The sequence below is a fragment of the Electrophorus electricus genome, chromosome 7, assembly GCF_013358815.1.
Source record: "Electrophorus electricus isolate fEleEle1 chromosome 7, fEleEle1.pri, whole genome shotgun sequence".
NCBI lineage: Eukaryota > Metazoa > Chordata > Actinopteri > Gymnotiformes > Gymnotidae > Electrophorus > Electrophorus electricus.
In genome coordinates this window covers 4,316,351-4,331,350 of record NC_049541.1, presented here as the reverse complement: position 1 = coordinate 4,331,350, position 15,000 = coordinate 4,316,351, and the positions used below count along the sequence as shown (strand labels likewise).

General features: G+C 46.4%; 1 protein-coding gene and 1 pseudogene across 1 annotated transcript in view; both read right to left on the bottom strand.

Moving 5' to 3' along the window:
- Positions 1 to 10,685, bottom strand: part of LOC113588428 (receptor-type tyrosine-protein phosphatase mu-like) — a 165,326-nt gene extending 154,641 nt beyond the window's left edge. Inside the window, exon 1 of the mRNA XM_035528524.1 lies at positions 10,323 to 10,685. Coding sequence (XP_035384417.1) covers positions 10,323 to 10,395 — 73 coding nt within the window. The 5' untranslated portion in view covers positions 10,396 to 10,685. The remainder of the gene's footprint in view (positions 1 to 10,322) is intronic.
- A 3,695-nt stretch (positions 10,686 to 14,380) lies between these two features.
- Positions 14,381 to 15,000, bottom strand: part of LOC113582869 — a 1,576-nt pseudogene continuing 956 nt past the window's right edge.

The following is a 15,000-nucleotide window of genomic DNA, read 5'->3' as shown; positions in this document are numbered from 1 at the left end:
AAGGCATACAGATTGACAGGCAGAAAAGAGAAAGAAACAAAAGAAGGAGAGAAAGAAATTTTCCTTTTACATGGACTGTTACTACAGTTACTATATAAAGTAGCACATAACACTCAGAAACTGTTATAATCATTTTATGGTATTTGTAATTATTTTAAGCTTCTGACTAATTCATGCACTCTGAGGACATTTTGCATTTTGTCTACTAGTTGCTATTTAGACTTTTATTCCATTTTTCCGTTCCTCTGCAGAATTATGTACATTTGCCTAATCCAACCGTCCAATAATAGTGAAGTGTTTGTTCACTACTAAAATAAGTCTACTGGCTACTTTTCCTTTGAAAAAATGAAGCATTATGCATTTGTGTTGAATTTGTGCTTGTAATGTATTGTTATGCTTGAGTGGTGGGAGCCATTTTGGAAACAAGTCTGGAAGTCTTGTGTTTCCATCACGATATTAAAATAATGAACTTCTAAAACAGTCCTTTAATCCTAAAACCATCATAGTCGCAATCCTTTCTCTTCCATTAGCGTTATCCCCTTCTATTTAATACCATTTCGCTTTTGGGATTCATTTTCTTGTTGGCATTTGTGATAGAAATGTGAAAGTAACACAATATAATACAATATTTTGGTAGAGAAACTAACACTGTGGCCTTTTAACTGGATATAATGTGTCATAGGCTTGTATTAGAAAGGAAGAGTTTCCGCAGTACTGTGGAAAAAAGTTTCAGTGCAGCCTGGGGTATCACTGGGGTGGGCATGCCACAGGAGGGTCACATGATACCCCAGCACCCTCCCCCAAAAACAAAACAACAACAAATAGAGCTAAAAAAAAAATTAAAAAAGAGTTAAATAATCAAAATTGTGTCATATATTTTAAATAGACAGAACTAGGGGTGAAGTGCCACTAACATAGCTAAGTACTGTACTGACCCTTAGCCTGCATCTGCAAAACTACGACCTCGTTTGGTGGGAAGCATTCCTTCAAAGACATGGATGCGTCTTCAAAGCTATCCAAAGTCCCATCTGCTCAGCAACGCGTTGTCACCGTCGTACGAGTACTTGTTCCTCTAACAGGACCGCGGTGTCCTGTTTGCAGTGTCACGTCGACTGCGCAAGCTCCTGGATTTAATTGCCCAGCTCCTTTCAGCAGGGCACTTCGCGCGAAACAAACGCGCAGCCAAACGTCGCCACGAGCTGTTATTACCGCTCTTATTACCATGTCAGATTTGCGACCGTCTTGTTTATCGCCACGCTCGTCACACCCGAAAACACGAGCTTTCAGCGCGCTTCCGACGCCGGCACCGCGGTTCCTAAGCGTTGGGCCTCGCTGCTGCGATTCTTCAGCCCTGTAATTTAGAGAGAGGGGCTGTGATTACAGACTCAAGAGGGGCTTCAAACAGCGCGTGTCGCTGCTCATTGTTGCGGCGCGTGCGCCTCCGCTTGTCTTTGGTAGCTGTCCAGACAGCTGTGGACGTCTCGAGCCGTCAAGGGGGGTGGCGAGGACGCGCGCGACGGAATCGTTCGGCCGTCGAGCGACGCGCGTGCGTTAAGCGTGGCACTTGATCCAGGGTTAGAGGCACTCCGCGCGTGGTGTCAAGAGAGCAGAGAAGGTAGAGTAGACTAGAACAGACTAGAGTAGAACAGAAGAATGTAGTCCAAAAATGGAGCAGATATGTAGCAGAGAAAGGATGGGAGGAGGGGATGGTGAGGATGTGGTGGAATAGGAAGACATGGAGAGAGAGAGAGAGAGGGAGGGACAGAAAGAAAATAGCTAGGTAGGTAGCAGCATTGCTTTGCCTGAGGCGCAGTGTATGACAGCAGCGACACTGTCAAAACACAGCGCCACTGATTGGATAACACGTCACACGCATTTGTCAAATTAATACGGGACCGTTAGTGTGTAATTGAGCACTATTACTGACCGCTGATTTCAATGGGCTTTTCTGATTTTAAGTCATTTAACTTAAAAGACAGTACGGGGGAAGACAGAGATAGGTATGTTAGAGAGGAATAGAAAGAGAGAGAGAGAGAGAGAGAGAGAGAGAGAGAGAGAGAGAGAGAGAGAGAGAGAGAGAGAGAGGGGCAGTCTGATTGAGATGCAGTGTAGCAGAGGTTTGTGGGTACTGTGGTTAATAGATTCCAGGCAGGTTTGCCTTATAAAGAGGTCATTCACTTTGCCTTCAGCAGTACTGGTGCAGAGAACAGTATCATGACTCCACATACACACACACACACACACACACACACACAAATGCACACACACAAGCACACGCACACACACACACTCACACACACACACACACACGCTCACACACACACACGCACACACACAAACAAATGCACACACACACACACTCACACACACACACTCACACACACACAAGCACACAGGCACAACCATTCTCACTGCTTTAATCTCAGAATGCAGAAATCCAACATAACTATCACTTTTTCTATCTTATCACACTCTCTCACAAAACAGGACCCCCCCCCCCCCCCCCCCCGAACTACACGTATTATTAACAACGCTCTGTCTCATACCACACACACACACACTCCTATACTTTTCCCATGCCACATCTCACGCAGCTTCAAGACAAATGAGGAGGGCATTAGGCAGTGGAAACAATGGGAACATTGCATTTATATGTTTTTATTATTAACATTTATTGTTTCATTGGTCTTAAACTCTGTAACCTACAGTCTGGGAATACATACGTACTGCAGTGTCTATGTCATGGCACTAATGCAGCTTGATTTGAAGTCAATTTAATTTACACTGCAAGATAAAAAGTCCGCAAAAGAGAGAGAGGGCGAGAGAGACAGATCAAGGTGAAAAACATGAAAGAGAATGAGAGCGCAAGGGAGGGCAAGGGAGAGAAAGAGATTGCAAGGAAGAGTGAGAGTGAAGGAGAGAGAGAGCGAGGGAGAGCAGGAGACAGCACACCAGCCCTGGCTCTCTGGAGCATTGCACATGTTTACCGTATCAGACGGCCTATCACAGTAATTTCTCCCTGCAGACCGTCCCTGGCCGGCCAATCACAGGCAGACGGTTTGGCGTCTGTTGCAGCAGAGTGGGGCGGAGAGATGAAAGAGAGATTCCTCTTCGCTGTAACAAGGCAGCCCGGGGTGCGTACGCTCCTCTGTTCCCACGTGCCCCGGCACGGAGCAAGCCGGGGTCTAGACAGCCTCAGCAGAGCCGCTGCAGGCCTCGGACACGTCCTGCACGGCCAGCGGTGGAGATGTGGTGAGACGATAGTGAGGGAGACATTACAGAAGGCGTGGTTATCAGAGCGATGCCGAAAATGGCCCACATCGATTAGATGGCAACTCCTTTCCTGAGATCATGTGATCATGGGGAAGTTAAAACTATAACACTCTATCGACGGCCTTTTTCCCGCTCTCGTCATTGATGTGAAGGACCATCAATACACTCACACACACACACACACACACACACATACACACACACACACACACACACACACACACACACTCGCACGTAGGCAGCCATGGGGGAAGCAGAGGCTAAGGCTAACATGACCTACTCACGCAGGTGCTAATGCATTAATGACCGGGAGAGACGTGTTAATTGGGCTCACGCAGACACCGTATGACAACTAATGGAAGATTTGGCCTGCGGATATGTACACACACGGGGGGGGGGACTGTATAGACGATCGGAAGCGTGTGTTCTCACCAGGAGCCCAAAGTGACGACGAGCAACTGACCGGGACCATAGGCAGGACAGGGTAGGCAGAGGAGCACCCATCACAGAGAGGGACGGAGAGGAAGAGGAGTGAGACAGGAGAGGAAGAGGAGAGACAGAGGGAAAAAGCTCGGCAGGTGGGGAGCAAGAAGGGAGGGGAATCTGTGAAAACGCGGAGACGGATCGTTGGGACGCTTGCTCGGAGCTGGCGAGATCCACGCCAGGGAGGTCAACCCCCCCGCTGCCCCATCACCTTCCCCTCGCGTACGTTCCTGGAGCCCCAGTGCTTCGGGCGCCGCTAACCCGCCGGATGTTCTCATCTGCGTGCTCGAGCAGCAGCTATATCAATTACCTGGGAGCCCACGGTACAGACTGCTCTCATTAACGCGGGCGCATGAAAAACCCAGAGTGGCCGAGGTGGAAGAGAGGAGCTAAGTGAATTAAGTGAAGCTGGACAAAGATGAACTCTGTTCCAGTGTTTTCACACGTCCCTCTGAAAAGGATGCCAAGTGCCCATCTCGTGCCCATGGAGTGCCAAGGATCACTCACGAAGTTTGGGTTTGCCGTGAATCACACACCGTGCCCTTTTGCAAGACTTGAGGGACCCCCCCGCCCCGAAGAAAAAAAAAATCAACCCACCCTTGTAATTCTAACGCAGTTCTCATCATGAGACAGAAGGGAGACCCTTCGAGCATTAATTAGCGTGATTTTTTTCCTGCATGCGGACCTCTCTCTACCACAGTACTCTCTGAGCGCAACCTTCTGTAAACATACTTCCCACCACAAACAAGTTGTTGTTTTTCTCTTTACCAAATTTCCTTTTAGATTTTTGTTCTTTTTCTTGATATGGTGATGAGAGCACAGTATAAATTACTCGAGTACTGCTTACAAATCTCTCTCTCTCTCTCTCTCTCTCTCTCTCTCTCCTCCCTTAGTTCACTTGATGCCCAGATTTTTCTCTTCCACACTGACTCTTATTTATTTAATGTCACTTTCCACCAACATCTGTTTTTCATCTCTCTCTTCCTCTCTTCATTAGGGAGATGCCGTGTGTCTGTGCGCGTGTGTGTGGGTGGGTGCGTAATTCATTAGTGCTATTCCTCCTCATTGCAACACAGCGGTGTGTATAATTAGTGTCTACCTGTTTGTCCAGCCTCCTTTTGCATCCTCACATTTCAAGGCCAGTTACTACGTGCCTGCATCGCCCCCGACAAATTACCGCTGCTCCTCTGTCTGTCTCTCTTACTGTCTGTCTCTCTTACTTCTCTCTACCTATGCAGAGAGAGCTACCCCTCTTTAGGTCTTAATTCTTACACATTTTATTCTGTTTCATTTCTTCCCTCTTCTTTCTTAGTCTCCATCACTCTTTCTTGCTCACTGGTCTCTCTCTCTCTCTCTCTCTGAGTCTCTCTCTGGGTCTCTCTGTCTCTCTCTCTCTCTCTCTCTCTCTCTGTCTTTCTCGCTGAAGTGTGCATGCGGTGGCGGTCTCTACACAGGGCAGCCGAGGCGACCTGACAGTCTCATGGCCTCCGCACGAGCGCCGAGCCGGGCCCCTCAAGCTCATCTCCAATTAGGATCTGATTGGCTCTGACTGGTGTGCTAACTGAATCGTGGGCCAGGCTGAACATGCTGGCATCGCCGAGTTGCATCACTGTGTCCCTTCAGCACAAAGTCAGTGATATGCTATGAAAACCACACTCACACACACAAACACACACACACACACACACACACACACACACACACACACCGAGAGGGAGACTCATGGTAACAGTGGCTCTGGAAACAGTGGTAATTTGCTGACACCTGACATTATCTGCACACTAGAGCTAGTACACGCCTTACTAAGCTCCTTCAAAGCAGACTTTGGAGTGCTCTGAAAACAAACATTAAGCTCGCAAGCATAAGACTTCACATCAACAGCAAACAAAGCAATAAGTGCATTGCCCAGACAATGGAAAACCAGCTACAAATCCGTACAGTACGCCAATACACACACAATGCGCTATTACCGTGATAGCAGTGTGAGACAGACTGCTCTATATTAGCTGCCTTTCTACTATACACCATCATCAATCACCAAATGCGTTATTATTAGTAGTAGTAGTAGTATTAGTAATATTATTATTATTATTGTTATTATTATTATTAGTAGTAGTAGTAGTAGTATTAGTAATATTACTATTATTATTATTAGTAGTAGTAGTAGCAGTAGTAGTAATATTTTTATTATTGTTATTATTAGTAGTAGTATTAGTATTAGTATTATTTTGCTATGCTAGCATTTATTGGAGTCTGTGCAAAATGCTGCCCAGATTTGATTTCATTCTCCACTGGCTCACAAGTTTTGTTCATCAAACCTCCACAGTGACTCCCTCATGACTGTGAATCTATATGGGTAGAGAAAGAGTGAGAAGGAGGGACCGCTTAGATCTGAACTACTGGGCTGCTTTATATGACAAGTTGGGTTTTTTTTCACTGCAAGCGAGCGAAATTCACTACGAGCAAACAGAATTCTCCTCCGGCGAGCGGCGCACCGCTGACCTGGAACTCCGGTCAGGCAGGACGCGCTGGCCGTCACACAGCTCAATCGCAACAGGTTCCAAGCCCAGCCTGGACAGAACCCGCTCCTGCCTCGTCCCAGCCCGGCGCGCTAAGGCTCAAACACGCCGTGCTCATAAAGGAATGCGGCCCTTTAAATATGGCCGACCCGGAGTTCACTGACACAATGTAGATGCACATCACGACACACCTGTCATATGTACCGTCCGATACCATTATTTTTATGGAATCACATCAGCTAAATGATTTTACTTTGTAAACAACCGAGACCGATTCATGAGACGAAACATAATAGATTTTAAAAAGTGCAAAAATCTAGCGTAAATGAGTGTAGCAGAGACAGATGGGTGCAGTACGGGACGTTGTGTCCTTTAATCATGAGGATTTTCACACTTCTTCTAAAGTGTGACATAATCGCAGAGGCTGCCAGTAGCGGAGGCCTACGCTACGAAGCGGATTTGCTCGAGTCTTTGTGGTCTTCATGGCCAGTTTAAGGTCAGTCCACCTGTTCTGTTGGTGGGGCTGATGTCACGCGTATCCCAGCTGTAGACACACACTTCAGCATATGTTCTTTCATGAGAAGGTTATGCTGTCATGCGGCCGTCATATGGCTTTCAGTCTCCATAGAGACCTACGTCAGCCTTTGAAAAGTGAAGTCTACCTTATGTCTTTGTGAAACTTTCTTGTGTTGCTATGTTCATAGTCACGCGCTGCAGTTCTGTTGTGTCCTGTCGCTTCGCTAAGCCACGCCTCACTCCAGTGGGCGGAGTGACAATTGCAGCAAGATCCACCAACTTTGGCCATGGTCATGAGGAACCGTTTGCTTGCGAGTAAACACACAGAAGTGAACGGGTTGTTGTTGTTGTCTGCGGGGGGGGGGGATGGGGGGAGGATGAGCTACACCTGCTGTTGTTTTCTTCTGACCAAAGGGGATCTGTTTGCCAGGGCAGCAAAACAGACCTGGGCATCAGAACATCCTGTTTTCAGCTCTCCATGTACTGTGCACACACACACACACACACACACACACACAGACACGCACATACGCACACACACGCACACACACGCGCGCACACACGCACATGAATACACCCACACAGACAGTTGCTGTCCAATCTCAACCACAGCCAGACTCCTGTGAGCTAACCACCTCAAGACTGTTTGTTTTTCTGCTTCTCCGCTAATCTCGTGATCTTCATCTCTTCTTTAGACGACATTTGTTTTTTGGGGTTTTTTTTTGCCCTGTTTCATTACATTTACTACCCTAAGTTTCAGAGCAGCAATTACAAGTGCGAGAGGCTGTACTAGCACATTTTAAACAGACAGTGTGACCTGCACTCCGGTGAGTGGTGCTTGTCCCATGGCAAAGGAGGGCTCACTTCACTCCTCTCTGGAAGGCCGGCACTCTGTCCATCACCTCTACACAGCAAGACAAATTCCAGCCCTTCATACTTACAGGCGTGGTCAGGAAGTGATCCCCAGCAGTTAATCAATCATGATGTGGAGGAGAGAGAGAAAACGATCAATCGCCTTAATCTATTTTCATCTGAGGTTTTGGGTTCACCGCATCATAGTGGGCAAAGACCACAAACACTCTAACACACACGCATGCACACACACAGACACACAGACACACACAATATATGCAGATATGTACATTCTCACTGGGCATTCATAATTTCAAGCAAATTTTTAAAACTGGTTTAGCACATTGGCATGGAATGCTTTCAAGGCATTTATCACATCTATTAAAGTTACTACATCTTAATTACACAAATTACAGAACTGAAACAGAAATGCATCATTGTTTACATATAAATGCTCTATGTGAAAATTACTGCTGCCTACTATTTAAAATTCATATCCTCAGTCTCTGTTATATTCATCTGAAACTGGTTGCAAAAGGAAACTTGGTCCAGAAGCATGGATGACCACATGGTCTATTCACCAGTATGCGTTTGCTGTGGACAGGCAGACATACACATAAAACCTGCTCCTTGGAACCGCAAATGATGGTTTTGTAGGACGTTCTCTGATTTGTTAAGTCTACTGTGACTATAATGTGAGATATTTCAGTTTCAGTTTAAAAAAGAGCACCACAGACCTCATGTGGTGTGTTACAGTGTCCCTTTCAATTTTGTAAAAACATAAACAATGCTTCATTTCAGAAAAGATTATTTGAAATTAGTAAATTGATTTTTTTAATTGATGTATCAATGATCAGTTGTCTTCTGGCAGTAATTGTTTTTAACCAACAGACGTATTTACATAGATAAACCGCAGACATGTCTAAAGATGAGAGCATTACTTGGATATCTAGATGGGGTCTCATAACAGTTTGTCTAAAAAATGACAGGACGGTCAGCGCTTGAACTCTGGATGCCCGAATCTACGGGAAAAAAAAGACCTACACACCAAATATGAGTGAGTCATGCTGCCCCCTTCAGGCCAGCTAGAGAACTGACACCATACCACCGTCACAGCAAAACGGAGCCCATTCACTACACCTCAGGCTTTCGTGGAGACCACAGAGGAAGTTTAGAAAGATCTTCAGCAGAACACGCTAGTTCTTATTTCCAGTAGATTAAGACGATCCTCGCTGGCTAGTTTTTCGACCAACACGAACGGCTCACAGACAGGTGTCGGACTCCGTGACTTCCGCAATAAACTCCGGGAATACGCAGCAGCCGCAGGGAGAGGAAGCGTGCGTTCACGTGTCATCAGAACAAGTGACAGCATTGTTAATGCCGAAAAAGCAGAGGCGACCCGGTGGTTACGCTGCTCACTCTACCGATTAACTTGCAGCGGCTATTAAACATGCAAAAATGCATTGTCCAGCCAGGAAAGCAGTCTGAAGTCACATCGGGACAAACAATGCACCGTGAATGCAAACTTCATAATTCAGTTTCGTGGTTCAGTGGTTCATAACAGGTCCACGCACACAGCGCAGCAGCTGCAACTGGACTGGTTCGGACGTCCCGTGCCGTCAAATCTCCCGCTTATCGAGACCCAGTCGTACAAATAGGGACCCGTTTGTCTCTTTCATTAACAAATTCCCATTCATGGCATGTAACAACCCGTTGAGATGTTGACTACAGATGACGCATATTTAGTTAAAATAATTTGTGGCTCGTGACCACAGCGGTCAGCGCGCAATAACGAAGTGGGCACGCCAAGCGCCACTTGTTAATCACGACGCCGATGCACGCGACGCTAACGCAAACACCGACGCCGCCAAAAGAATCCGCTCGAGACGCTCGGGTGGGCAACAGAAGCGGTTTAAAAAGTTGGAACAAATGTTGCAAAAAAGCTCAAACCTTGAAGCCAATACGCCGCCGTCGACATCTGCGGCAGCAGGCTATCATTAATGAATCAATACGCCAATCCGTTATTCGATACACGCGGACTGTAACTAATTAGCTGAAAAATATCAGCAAGATGTGGTGTCAAAAAGTGACTGCACGCGTTTCTCAAATCGCTTTATTTAGGCTTCAGTGCTCTAAGGTGGTGCGATCTGTGCACAAACAGGTGCCTTCGATTAAATCCGTTTATAGTAGTGTAGTAGCCCAACTATGTTCCGACTTGTGGAAAGCGGAGCTCTCTGAAACGCGTATAAAACGAACTATATATGCGCCGTGCAAGCGAAGCACCAGTGAGTGTTTTCAAAGAAACGTTTCATTTTACGGCACAGCGCGGTCATGTGTATAAATATGGCACAGGAGCGGGACCGTGTAATTACCGAATCACCATGTCTGCAGCGACTCGGCGGCAGTTTGTGGCTTGCGCCAGCATTTGCACAGCTCGAAACTACGCACGTACCTAAAAACGCAGAGAACAGAATAAGCAAGTATCTAGAAATGACCACGAGCGTTCATTAGCAATGACTGCAGCGTGTGCATCTTAATTGGCAGAGCGCGCCAAGTTTCTGGGGATGAAAAAAAGAGCATTTCGGAGATGACTGACTCACTCAGTTCGCTACTTCTCGATCGGAGGTCGAGGATCATAACTTCACGTTGAAGCATGCCGTTAGAAAAACAAACCCTTACCGTTATATACCTGTCCTCGCACCGACGCCAAGAGGCTGACCGCGGTAACAAGGCAAGCGAAAACTTTGTCCATGTTGGCAGTTTCGGGAACGTGAAGCCCGACTGTGGGGTAACACTGCCGGCTTCGCTCAGACCTCTACTTTGGAGATGTCTCGACCAACGCAGGTGAGCACGGCGAGTCCTTGCGATGGTATGTCTCTCTCGCCCTCTCTCCCTACTTCTGACTTCCAGATTTCCAGGAGGAGCCTGAAGCCGTTTGGCAGCGGTGAGCGCGTTCGGTCCGCTCTCCGGTAGAGGGGGTTTCGGAGCTCGCGCGACCCTTGAAGAGTGAAACCAGGATGAGCGTGAGCTTCGGCGCGCGGAGAGGAGCGCGCTCTGCGCTCCGGCTGCTATTGTCCCCTACAGAAGATCGCGTCTCCTCCCACTCCGAGAGCTGGCCAGTGGCTCCCAGCGGCATTCGTCCTCATTTGAGAAGCTCGGATGGAGTTTCTGTCCGCGAAAAGCGTTAAATCCGTTACATTTGCATTTACATTTACGGCATTTAGCAGACGCAATTATCCAGAGCGACTTACAAAAGTGCTTTGTCATTTACTCATAGAATATATCCAAGTACAGTATAGTAGGTTACAATCAAACATACCAATGAACTAGAATACTGTAGAATACAGGGATGAATGCTGATACCTAGAAGTGCAAAATACATAAGGTCTATGTTAAACAATGATAAGTGCAATAAACTATAAGTTACATTTACCATTACAGTTATCGTTACATTTACAGTTACATTTACCGTTACATTTACCGTTACATTTCCAGAATCAGTACCTGAGTCTAAATTACAATTGGAATATCCATTTCTTACTATTTATCAGCTTGTAGCAAGATGATTTTTTTAGATTAAAGGTTTTCACTCTTGACTGTCAAACTATCGTTTTGCTTTTGACAAAGGAATGGCATAAGATGCTTGTAATGGAAGAATACAGGTGACAGGACAGGTCAGGTCGTTTAGAGCAGAGAAAAGATCTGGGAGTGTAGCACCCTTGGGTTAAGCAATTGTTTCAGGATGGTTTTCTCATTACAAATGTGTGTCCTGGGGCAAGGTCATTGTGTGCTAGTGTGCAATCACCCTCTCTGTATATCACATAAGCCGTCATTGTCTTGTCAGAAGCCTTTGGTGAAATGAAAATAAAGCAAGTGGCATTTAGCATACATAAATCTGACTAGGAGCAGATCGCTCGCCTACTGAAGACTCTAAGACTCTACGAGACTCTAAACCCAAGACTTAGCCGCAGACCACAAACTCAGATGTGCATAGCACATAGCACATTACAAAAAATCCAAAGAACACCGAGTACTGACTACAAAAGTAAACACGAGCCTCAGACAGGAAACTTGCGAGTGAACAGGTGTCGCTTTGTTGTACCCTAGAAGTGAGTGGGTGTCTGTGGTTTTACATGTTGGCATAAGAACAGAGTGATGAGAAATGACCTTGGAATAAAACACGAACACACTCTCACTTCCACACACACTCCCCCTCACACACAGCGCAGGCGCAACATGCTTTAATTGGATTGCGTTTAAGACGTCTTCTGGTAATTGGCTTTCTCTGGGCCAGCACCCATGCATCCCCCCACCCAAGCTCCCGGGCCTTTGCATCATTACTTGATTAGTTGATTGGTGGCCATGGCAGATATTTTGTTACCATGCGGTGCTGATTACAGTAAATAAGAGGCCTGACCTTGGCTAGGATGTGTCGCTTTGGAGTGCAGGGTTGGCCAAGCAGGTGCCGTCCACGCAAGACGTGAGGTGAGGCATTTGGAGGAGATCAGCATCTCCATAACAACAGAGGTAGAATGCTGCGACTGAGTGACAGGGTCGCCGATGTCCTCTTGTGTTCTTTCACATCATGGCATTGAAAGGATAAGGGGAAATTGGTGGGAATTTATTGAGAGGCTGTGCTGGAACCGATGTGATCTAAAATATATATAATATGGGCCTTCCTTTTCAAGAATAGGGACCATGCGGAATTCAGATACTGTATGAACAATGTTGGGGGTCTTTTTAGAACTAGTTTTAGGTTTCGTTATAGAACCTGCTGTTTGCGTTGTGACCGAATGTGATGTAGTAACGATATCGCGTCCATGGAGGGCACTGTTGTGTACTGTGCAGCAGTCGCATTTCTTGCACTCAAAAGGCAACGCCACATATACCACGGCTTAATACGTTTCCAATAAAGAAATTTACGATGAACATCTGTGGAGTGTTATTTTAAATCGCATCTTATCAGTTCCATCTCAATTTAAATTCCACACATCCACTCCACTCGATATTCAGTGTTCGTCATACCATCAAAGCCAAGGACTGAATTGCGCAGAAAGTCTCAGATTTCAGACCCCTACAGCTACAACAATTAATTTATGTGCAAAGTACTCCAGAATGCACAGTTAAAAAGGCAGGCGGCGCTTTGTGGCTCCATATCCGTGACTCTGTGATTGATAGGTAGGGGCTTGTGAGGGACTCCACGAATAAACAGACCACAGAGCACTTCCAAAAAAACTTCATTTATAAAGGTTAATTGTGCAGGCTTATATAGCGACCTCTGGGTGTAGAGTACGTTTTTGTTGTCTGCTGTAAGTCACACCAATAGAAGCAAGTGTTATCTTTTGTTCCTCTTGAAATAGTTTAATTAGCCTTCGGATCCAAACAGCGGCGTGACAGCACTGCTGTGCTTGATGGAGTGGAACTTTAATCAAATTTTAATGCCACTAAAACCTGGAGCCTCCCAACGTCCCTAAACTATCTCTCCACAATCCTGTAGTGTCACGAGCCTTGCTTGAGCCCCGAGAGCGTGTGCGTGTGCGTGTGTGTGTGTGTGTGTGTGTGTGTGTGTGTGTGTGCACCATGTACGCATGCACGCATGCAAGCCTGTATGTATGCACACACACAGGATCAAGTGGTCCAGCACAAGGCGAGACAGTTTAGTCCCTGACCCCAGAGGAGGTCTGCGTGGGGCTAAGCTCCAAGCTTACACCAAGCTAAAACACAGGACTGAAATAGAGAGGGGAGGGGGCTCTGGGCAAAAAACAAGACTGAAATAAAGAGAGAGAGAGGGATGGAGAGAGAGAGAGAGAGAGAGAGAGGAGAGAGAGAGAGAGAGAGAGAGAGAGAGAGAGGCCCCGGGCAAAAACACAGGCGTGAAATAGAGAGAGAGCCAGGCCCTGAGCTAAAACACAGACCTGGAAATGAGAGAGAGACAGGCCCTGGGCTAACACACAGAACTGAAGCAGAGAGACAGACTGTGGGCTAACACACAGGACTGAAGCAGAGAGACAGGCTGTGGGCTAACACACAGGACTGAAGCAGAGAGACAGGCTGTGGGCTAACACACAGGACTGAAGCAGAGAGACAGGCTGTGGGCTAACACACAGGACTGAAGCAGAGAGACAGGCTGTGGGCTAACACACAGAACTGAAGCAGAGAGACAGGCTGTGGGCTAACACACAGAACTGAAGCAGGGAGACAGGCTGTGGGCTAACACACAGAACTGAAGCAGAGAGACAGGCTGTGGGCTAACACACAGAACTGAAGCAGAGAGACAGGCTGTGGGCTAACACACAGAACTGAAGCAGAGAGACAGACCCTGGGCTAACACACAGAACTGAAGCAGAGAGACAGACCCTGGGCTAACACACAGAACTGAAGCAGAGAGACAGACCCTGGGCTAACACACAGAACTGAAGCAGAGAGACAGACCCTCAGCTGATCCTCCAGGATCAGTGTTGCACGTTGCATGCTCCAATCACAAAACAGCATACACTCCTGTGCAAATGCATCTACAGTTAACAGAGTCATTTGCAGTGCTACAAATGAAGCATTGTTAATAGTAACTTAAGCAATCCAAGCAGTTACAAACGTGACTCCACACATTTAATTGAACAATTAACAGGTATCGAGAAGGAAAAAAAATGAACATGTGACAAGGACTATTTTGCAGGTGCAGCAGTAAAGCCCAGCTCAGGTGACCCTGCATTCAGAGAGTCCATCAGACCAACTCCAGGTAGATTAAAGATTATCTTTATTGCCACAGTAAATAGTTTATTCAGTGTTTGTCTTTATTTTTATCCTTAAAACACGCAAACTCGCAAACCTACGTTTCCATTTTCCAGAGCCATTGAGTTACTTGATTCGACAGTATAATGTGACATGAGCTTTATGAAGCTTCATATTAGCATTGTAATTTATGTCCTGAACATTTGTGGCATATTAAATGGCAATCTCACTCATCTCTATAAAAGAGAAAATCTGTTATGTACTTTGTAGATCAGTTTCTCGCAAGTCCGATAATTTGTTTTGTATATATTTTACCTTAAAGCACATCAACATGCAAAAAGATCTCTGTACTTGCTTTCAAAATGGCAAGGTAAAAAATGGTCAGTTTTGCCCTCAGCCAACTGTTCGTGCTTCACACTGGCTGTCTCAGCATCAGCACAACCTAAAGATTTCCGGTAGCATTGGACTTTGAAGCCCTGCCACTCAGTTCTAGCTCCTGGATCCAATCCAGGCTGCGTTGCTGTACTCGCTGGACCACCGCGTCATCACTTCCGACTGCGGATAACGATTCTTTTCCTAGACAACACAGTCCATAGACGGCACGGAAAACCTGTAGGAAGAGCCAATC